This window comes from Gavialis gangeticus, unplaced genomic scaffold (genome assembly GCF_001723915.1).
Source record: "Gavialis gangeticus isolate Ggan-Ray unplaced genomic scaffold, GavGan_comp1, whole genome shotgun sequence".
Classification (NCBI taxonomy): Eukaryota; Metazoa; Chordata; order Crocodylia; family Gavialidae; genus Gavialis; species Gavialis gangeticus.
The window spans coordinates 10,742,694-10,752,489 of NW_017729003.1; the positions used below are offsets into that span (position 1 = coordinate 10,742,694).

The following is a 9,796-nucleotide window of genomic DNA, read 5'->3' on the forward strand; positions in this document are numbered from 1 at the left end:
TTTCAGTCTTTCACAAGGTCCTAGAATTGATTGATCTTAGCGTTGATGAGACAACTGATCTCAGCTCAGCCTGTGAAATAAGTGGCAGTGGAGGAGATCTTGGGTTGCATTTTTAATTTTACAAAGCTCAGAGTATTTTTCTTCTGTTCACATGTGATCCATAGTTGCGCTGGGAATGTTACTGGTGGGAGAAGCAGTAGTAACATGAAAGCTGTCTCTGTGAACAAGTTTACAAGGCAGAACATTGTTATCTCTTGTATTTGGAGGTTTCTGGCGTACAGGATTTAACCAGTGGGTCTCTGCTAGCACACGGAGGAAAAAAAGTAGTAAATAGTTGATATAATTGTACAGTGAACTTTGAGTGTTAGTAAAACTAGGACTTTTTCCCTTATGTAAAAGTCAGCATGAATACTCATAAAATTAATGCCTAGGACTGTGGAAAAACCTGTCTTTTTATCTTAGATATATAGCCCTACTGAAAAGAAAATTTGAATTATGTCAGACCTTGTATTCGGTAACGTGGGGGTGGGGGGGAAGGAAGGGGGAAGGTCTGGGTGGATCAAATGTATGAAGACACAGCATCACTATAGATACTTAAGAACAATAACATTGGAAAATATTTAGTAGTTCTCATTTTTTTTATTGTTCTTGAATAATATTTTAGATGTTTTTGAACTGTATAACATTTGTGAGGCCTTTGAAATTGCTGATGATTTATAGATAGGGAGCCCAGCTTATTGACCAGCCCTATAGACTTTTAAAATGATTAAGATTTGTATCCTACAAGATTAGAATTAATCTATAATGCTTGAAAAAATAATCTAATTCCATGTTCATCTTCACATGTGAATTTCTACCTATCTTGTTTTCTTCATGCTGTTGTTTTCTTTGCTTGTCTATCATACCACTGTAATGTTGGTGGCATTAATATTAGAGGAATTGCAGATGGAACCTGTGGCGAACATGTTTTCTTCATGGGTCTGAGAGATTCGGTGTCCCTCAGGATGCCAGTAGCAGGGCAATATCTCCCAAGTTCAAGGCTAACAGCTTTACCACTGGGCCATCCTTCCTTCTAGCAGCATCAGAATTATGTCTGAGTAATCTAAAAGGAGTCTGTAATGGGGGTAGCATTTACAACAGCAGTCTATAAAATAACCTATTAAATAGTAGTCTATAAAAGTAGAATTTATTGGAAGTGTAGCTCAGGATGTTCTGTGGTGGAACAAGGTACTGGAGTCTTTGCAACAGAATATCACAACCTGTCCTGCAGTTTGTTAATAATGAGTTGAAGTAGTTTGGAAGTCAAAGAACAAGTCTGAACTGCAGAGCAGTGCATGGATTTACATGGCTCTTCTAAAACCGAGCGAGGGCGTGGTAGACTAAGATGTATATAGCATTTTTTTTCTTCCTGGTTCTTTAGCTATTTAAAATAAAGTCCTATTCCCAAATGGTTCAACGGCAGACGCATCTACACATGCATTAATATGCTGTGGTTACTGCACATTTAAGTTTAGTCCCTGTAATAACTAAACAGGTACTGTGCAGTAGTGCCAGTGCATGCCTTTAAAGTGTCTCTAATATACAATAGACTAATTCTACTGTGCATTAGCGCAATAGCAGAGTTTTCACCGTGACACACTAATAATCAGTAGAATTAGTCTATTGCACATTTTATCATCTTGTGTAGATGTGTCCAGTGTCATTCTTTTAAAACTTGCTTCTTATGGAGAGGAAAGCTGTTGATTTTTTCCAAATCTGGGGCTTGGTGTCAGCCAACCAAGCAGTGTTGGCACTCATTCTATTTAGATTTATTATCTATTCTATTTAGTTGATTACAATAACACAGTACAAGTTATTGTACCTTCATAGCAAGGATTCTGTGTTCTGAAATATCACTTAATATTTGGTGGTACTCCAGCACTTTCCTGCCAAAGCTCTTAAATGGTCATAAAGAAACCAGTACATTAACAAATCATTCTCCTTCCTCCAAATGGAGTTCCTGCCATGCTGTTTTTCCTTTGCACCAGCTAATAAACTAAAAGCATCAGTGTTCATCTCTGTGATGTTAAAATCCCCAAAGGAAAGAAGTTGCTTAAATTTTCAAAAAAGCAGTAGAAGCTAAGTGAACTTTAAAGAGTGTGTTGGTATTAAAGGAGACCTTCAGCTGCTGTCCAAATGAAGCAGCAATGTTATGCTAACTTGGATACCATGATGTGGAAATGCTTTCAGCTATAGTTGTAGTGATTTAAGCTGCCATCTAATTTATTAATTCTTGGTGCATCTCTGTCCTTTACTTGGTGTATCTCTGTTTTTTGCCAAGCAAATCTATGTTGTTACGACTTTTGGTAGCTAAGTAAATAGATCAAACCATGCAACAGAATACCTCTTTTCCTACATACTCGCACATGAACATTTCTTCAGCCACCAATTAACTTTTTTTCTCCTCCAGTGCTTTGTGTCTCTCATAGAAGCCTTGAAGTTGACAGAACCTAGCAAATGCAAGTCTGTTGACACTGCAGGCTCCTAGTCAATTATGTACCACCTAGGTGGCTTAAGGGAGTAGTGTAAAGTAAGCACTGGGGTGGAGTTTCTATGCAACTAAGCAGTTTATGCACTGCAGTGCTACACAGTAAACATTTATTAAGTTGGTAATCCATAATTAACACTGGCACTGCCTTACTACTTTATCTGAAGATGACCAGGCTTGTTCTGCTTCCTGTAATGTCTGCTCTTTGTGTTTGTTTTTTTTTCCAGGACACCTTTCCCTATAAAGATGTCATCTTGATGTACTTAGAAAAGGCTAGGAGCTTTGTGAATGGACAGTGTGAAGGAATTGAGCCCTGGAAGTTGATTGGATTAACATTTGCTTCTACTCTAATATTGGTATGGGTGCATAATTTCCTCTTCCAACCAGAGAGTAAGTACCCTGGCATATCTACCTGTTGTTGGGGATTCTTCCAAATGTTTGGGGGAGTAGGGCTATTATATGTGTAAACATATTTACATCTATACAGTATACAATCATAAACCAGTATGTATTCTTTACGAAATCATTTGCCAAGAATTAAGGTCAAGACTTACGAGTATTTAGTTATTTAAGCTTTGATCTTTCTTTACTACAGCACGGTGGAAGACATTCTGGAACATGCATATTTTATGTGGAAAGGCTGCCCTGTCCATCCCCCTTCTTACTGGACTTCAGCAAATAAATGTTTAGCCAGAACATCACCCTTGCTTTGGGTCATAGGTCAGAAACTGGAACATAAATTTCTGTGTTCTTTGTTCAGTTCCTGATGTGGAAACATGGCACAGTACAATGGTGGGCGGAGGGGGAGGATCTGTCATGAACATTACTTAGACTAAATGAAAGATGCTCCCTTTGATTTTGCATTAGGTACGTCTCTTTCCTCACAAAGGTAGTTGTTTATGGTCCACACTCTCACTTCAGTCAGTTTTCTGTGGGTTTTTTTTTTCCCCTAGGTTGAAGTGTTTAAATGTTAAAATTCTTGTATCTGATATCTTGTTCCATTGCCACACATTCTTCACCCTGGCAAGGTGAAGTCAAAGAATACTAGATTCCTCAGAGGGGAAAGCCTAATACCTCATAGACCTCACAATAAGGATTTAATTGTAATGTATTAAAAGTAACCTAGTGTTAAATGTGGAGAAGCACAATAAACATCATCTGTTGCATGTTCTGTCCACAAATGGAAATGCACGTAGCTGAAACTTTTTTTTTCTTTCTTTCTTAAAGAATAAAATGGAAGGTAGCTTATTAGTAAGACCCAAAGGGTATGTCTGTACTGCTTCTTTGGCATTCCTGGAGGCTTGCTTATGAGCATGCACTGCCTACTGACTGCTCTGTATATGGTGCTGAAACTGTTTCAGGCACACTTACCTGCTGCCACCCTTGAGATCTGTTAGCCCCCATGCTTGCAAGTGGTGTAGTGGCTGTCCCCATTGTGCTTCCTGACATTGTTTCTAGAGCAGGTGTGGATATGAGCAGTATCCTAGGAGTGTCAAAGCATGGACATTCCCTTAATTTACTTGTTTATTTTTTAAATAGTGTTATGCAATCTTGATTAAACGTGCTGGCTTTATAAGCATAGGAAAAGTTTGAAGAAACCTCCATATTTAGGGAGAAAACAAAGCAGATAATGAACAGTTCATGCAGTGTGTAAATTATTTCTAAAATACTAGCTCAGGGGTTGACAACTGGGGGTACTTGGGAAAACCCTAGGGGGTACAGGCGGGTGGGCAGGGATGGAGTGCTGCCAGTCACCACCCTGTGCTACCTAGGCCTGCCAAGAGCAGGGCTGAGGTGGGGCAAGGGCAGTAGTGCCCCTCTGTGGGCCGCACAGGTGCTGCTTGGCCAGCTGGATGCTTGGGGGGGAGCAGGTGGCTGTGGCCACCACCACCACCTACCACCCCTGCTCTGTGTCTGGCCTAGCACCAACACCCACCTGCCCCCCCCGCTCCATGTTTGGCCTCTGGGGGTACATGTATTTAAAAAGGTTTAAAACCCCTGTACTAACTAGTAAGTATTTACTACAAAACGTGCTAGTGCTAAGACTTGCAAAGATGGATGATGTGAAGAAAAGGAGTCAACTAAAAGAATCCTGGAATTAGCACTGAAGATAAGATCATGGGTCGCTTCCACACATGCAGGCATGTGTGCTCACAGCAGCTCAGATAGGAGTGGCACAGATTTGTGCTGGAGATTTTTGCCTCAGCACATGTGCCTGGACATGCAGTCTGGTGTGGGACAAGTTGTGCCACTTGAGGCAAAAAACACCCCCCTGGTCAGCTCCTTGAAGATCTGCAGCCAGGGGTAGCTAGAGGCTGGGGCCAGTACTTGTGCTGGCCCCAGCAGTATAAAAACCTGCTCTGGTGAGCAGCTCAGGGCTACTTGCCCTCAGGAGTTTCTGAGGCCCAGCCACTTGGTAACTGGGGACTCTACCCCTTGTGCCAGCTGGACTGCTGAAGCAGCCCTAACCTGAAGTGACCCCTGCACCCTCTACACACTGCAGCAGTATGGCAGTGGAGGCTGCTGCCTGGCTGTGACCTGCTGCCACCCGCAACAGCATCTGTATCCTTGGACCTGTGGCGCCATGGCTGTGCCCCTGCCAGACCTGGATGGGGTGCCTCCACTCTGCCATCTGGGCAGCTATCACCTAGAATACATGATCCTTGTGGTGGCCCGCTTTGAACTGTCAAAGCATGTCCTCCTGGCCCCAGATGGCCAAGAGGTCAGCCGTCTCATCTGCCCTGCAGCTGGGTCCCCAATGCTGGCTGTGGACAGGCTCCTCTGCTCAGGTCTCGTCACTTGTCGGATCAGCAGAGATCCTGGTGTTCCCTGTTTAAAATTTGCAAATTGTATGATACAAAACCCAAATTTTCCTTTAAAATACCCAAAATAGTGTTCTTCCACTATTAAAATGAAACACCGCTATATACAGAGAGATCAGTTGGGCAATGTTTTATTGATATATTTACAAGTGTAAAGCAGTTGGGGGGGTTGGGGGAGTTTGTGGGTGAGTAGGGTTTGTGTGGTGAGGTTTGGGGAGGTATGGGGCTTGTCTGGAGGTTTGTGGTTGGGTATGTGGGTGAGGAGTTTTTGAGGGTGGCTTGGGGATGTGGGTGTTGTAGGTGGATTGCAGGGGGACTGGGTGTGGGGGGGCTGTTCAGGAGGGGTGGGTCTATTGCCTCCCCACAGGGTACATGTCCCCCCACACAGCACATGGACTGCTCCCTCCCCACAGCAGCAGCAGCCATTTGGGTTGCTCGGGACCCTCCTGGCACAGCCCTCCATGCCACAGGGCAGCGTGGCTCAGCCCCAACCACCTGGCACCTGGTGCCATCTGTGCCACATCGTGTGGACCCAGTCTGGCTTGGCACAGGGCCATGCTCCTTTGGGCAGCTCCATGCTGCTCATGTCACTTGGGGCCCCGTGCCACTTGTAGGGACTACGCATTGAACCTGGCTGTGCGCTATGTGCATGGGCCCCAAGTGCCATCAGGCTGAGCTGGTTTTGTGGTGGCAGGACCTAGCTCAGCACAACACATGGTCCTTGTGAGTGGTGTGGGACTCCAGGGGATAGCCCAAATGGCCTGAAGGTGCATGGCTTCTCACTGAGCTGGGCTGGGCCCATGCAATGTGGCACAGGCAGTGCTGGGTACCAATTTCACACTGCTATTCTTTGCGTGATTTTATTGCCCAAAATGGAATATTTGGTGATAAATGCCTACCAGTGACTCTATGAAGGTTTTTAAATTTAATACTGTTTATAATCCAAGCTCAATTTGGATTTAACACTGTTATGCTCATCCCTGCACATCAGTCCTCTTCTCATTTCATTTAGCCAAGAGTTCCTCACGTACTTCCAAAATATTATACCCCAGTTTTCTTTAACTTCTTAACTCAAATTAGTTTAACTGTTTGTTTTCTTTCAGGTTTAACATCAAGAAGTAAAAAGCAGTTCTTTAAATTCATAAGGAACGTGCCAATTGTTGGAGGCATAGTAAGTATCCCAACAACTTCTCATAATATTCAGTCAGAGTCTGTACCCCAAAAGCTTATAATCTGATCTAAACTTTCTGTAGTTGTTACTTTCAGAAAAGGGAGATGCCATTTTCCATTATTGACTCTGAGCAATTGCAGGTGGCTGAGTTTGCCCCAACTTTGTTCTAGATGTTATCTGACTTCTGCTTAGAGTTGGTTCCAGGTTGTTGCTCTGAGGTAATTTTAACATTTTGGGTTTGTTGTCCATACCTGATCATTGGTATGCAAAGAAAAGGTAAGTGGGCATTGGTTGTGCAGGGCAAGATGCTTATTTTTCTCATTGTTCTTCAGGTTGATTTGTTTTAGAACTTTTAAGAATGACTTGCATTCCAGTATTAAGACAGCCAAAGCTGTATAATCATTAAAACAAGAAATACAATTATATTTGTTTCTCCTAAAAGTTAAAAACTATTTTACAAGTGTTAGCTGTTCTTTTTGCACTTCTTGTAATTTCATTTGGATCAAGAAAATTATAACTTCTTTTTAGTGTCTTGGTTAATGACAGTAGTACACTTTGATACAGCTCATGCCCTGAAGACCTAAATCTCAATAAATGGGCAACATAAAATGTGTTGAGAATCAGAAGCCAGGTCTTCTGATGTAACAGCTGAATGAGTTAGCATGAAAGAAAACACTTTCTTTTTTTTGATCTTGTTTGCCACGACTGGAAGCAAGATCTAAAAAAAAAAAAAAAAAAATCTTGATTTAAGAAGAAAAAGAACTAGCTTTAAGGGCTGTTACCCAGCTGTTATAAACTATTAGTACCTCCCCTTTAAAGAGCTAATGTGATCCTGTTTGGCTAGACTGGTGCCCTGACTGACAATTTCATCAGGCTTCAGTAATTAGTGATCTGTGGGAGATGAATTGATGACTCTCTTCATATATTCCACAATAAAAGCTTTGTTTATTCATTGGTAGAAGATGTGTAGAATAACTCTAGACTCCCTGTCACAACCTGCTAAACTTACATGGCCCATATTTTCAGGGTAGGGCTATTGAGATGTTGGTCCGTTACAAAAAATGGCTTAGTATTTCTTGTCTGTAGATTCCACTGATCAGTAATCTGTTACTTGATAAGCCTATCATGTTGATTACATGAGGCCTTGACTTCCAAGCATTTCAATGTCCAAAAGTCTCAAGTAGTTTTAAGCTCCCAACAGTTGTATTCGATAAGGATCCTGGTGGAGAAATTTGTACTGCTATGAGATAATGCCTTTAAGAGGGAAAATCTGGGCCTTAAAACTGTAGGCTCAGGCCAAGTACAAAAAAAAAAAAGCCTTAAGTTTATCTGTACTGGAAATTTTCTTTTAAATAAATTGTATTGTTTTGTAACTGATATTTTCTAGTCTTTTAAGGGTGTTTATACATGTGTTCTGGGAGTGTGTGTTGGGGGGATTGAGGGGGAGCCCTTTAATTAGAGTGGCTTCAAGAGCCCTAATTAAAGCGCTTGGAGCGTCTCATGTATCAGTGTCGCAATGCTGAAAAATGGTGGTGGTGGTGGGGGCACTAACTAAAGCTCATCAAATGAGCTTTAGTTAAGCACCCCCCACTGCCATTTTTCAGTGCGGCGATGCTGGAGTCTACTGGAGCGCGGTAATTGCCACACTCCAATAGACTTGATTAATTGAGTCTGCTCTGGTGTGCTGTAATTACAGTGTGTTGGAGCAGCCTCGCTGCTCATGTATACGCACCCTAAACGTACAGGCAGTCCTCAACTTTTCGAGTTACAACGTTTTGCACTTACAGTATTTATAAATTGACACCCTGTTTCAACTTTCTGATGTCAGTTTCAACTTTAACGCCACGTCACACCAGCAAACAAGTTCGCTGCATCTCCCTGGAGAACATCTGTCCAAACTTATTTGGACACTTTCTTTAAGAAAGCAGACAAAACTCCTGAGAGAACTCCAGCCAAGAACCCTTCAACAAGTCCAGCAAAGTCACTTCAAAGAAGTCTTTTCAAATCCAATATGATTGCTATTTATAATATAAATACATTAATGTAGCTATATTACTCATCTATAATCGGTTGAGTACAAAATTCTGGGTTATTTTTGGTGAAAATAGGATATGGGGCCTTGGTTCAGGAGCCAATCTCCCATTTATAACATTGTTTCCTATGGGGAAAATTGGTTCTGAGTTGCAATGTTTTGACTTACAATTGGTTCCTGAAAACTGTGTCTTGTCATAAGTCTGAGGACTACCTGTGTATCTAATGTGTAAAGAGACTAGTTCAAAATGTAATGTATCTTTATTTTTAACTGGCACAGATTAAAAACTGTTATATCCTCATGGACTTGATTTTAATGAAAAGGGTAGAGGGAACCTTGTTACATTTGGTAAACACAATTTTATTTTCAAATTGCTAAGTAGGTATTAAGAGAATTAAAATACCTAGTGCTTGACCATATTTGTTTAAGGAGTTAATAATACTGTTAATAATGAACTTCTTGTGCCAGGCACTAGTAGTGAACCTTGTGCATGATATAAAAGGCATGCATCTCACTGACATTTTATTTTCCCTTTAGATACAGAAGCAGATAAACAAGGCTTTGGATGATGTAACCTCTAGTTTGCCCTTCCTGAAAGATGAAAAGGGTTATATCAAAGCACTGCCAGCACAAGGCATCAGCCAAGATGAGTTGCTAGAGAAGATGAAAGACTACAGCTCAATGAGTATGTTTGTGAGCTTATAGTATTGAATATACAGGTCTACCTCATAAGCCTAACATTGGAATTATGCTGTGTATTGATGAAGTTAAATGAACTGTGTGGCCGGTAGTTTCATCTTCAATACTTTTTTTTTTCTTGTGTTAATCAACATGTTAACTGAGGGATGATGTCCTTCTGTAGATGACAACTATCAAACCTCACCAGTATTTGATAGTATTGCAGGTACACTAGCCACCTGAAGGTTTTATGATGCAAAAGGTATTGGAAAAGTAAGATTGTTCTGTTGTTGTAGTCATGACATGTAATGCAGACAACACAAGTTTGGAAAACTAATTGGAGAATGAAGGTCTTTAGTCTGTTTACCAATGCAAAAATCTGGTTTGTTTTATTAACTTGAAGGGGATATTTTCATAGCTGTCTGAGGTAGAGATGGACAAAACTTGACTCCTGTTCACTTTAATTCCTTCCCTTCTCTCCTGCACTCCCCTCTCCTCCCTCAAACAAATAAATGGTGTATTCTCTTTGATCCCTACAGGAGAAAAGTGTTTGCAGCCTGCAAGCT

General features: G+C 41.4%; 1 protein-coding gene across 1 annotated transcript in view; it reads left to right on the forward strand.

Annotated features, from left to right (window-relative positions):
* The first annotated feature begins 2,707 nt into the window (after positions 1–2,707).
* The window catches only part of SGPL1 (sphingosine-1-phosphate lyase 1), a 43,428-nt gene continuing 36,339 nt past the window's right edge, over positions 2,708–9,796 (forward strand). The window contains exons 1-3 of the mRNA XM_019507816.1: positions 2,708–2,917; positions 6,453–6,520; positions 9,090–9,237. Of these exons, the coding sequence (XP_019363361.1) occupies positions 2,722–2,917; positions 6,453–6,520; positions 9,090–9,237 (412 nt within the window). The 5' untranslated portion in view covers positions 2,708–2,721. The remainder of the gene's footprint in view (positions 2,918–6,452; positions 6,521–9,089; positions 9,238–9,796) is intronic.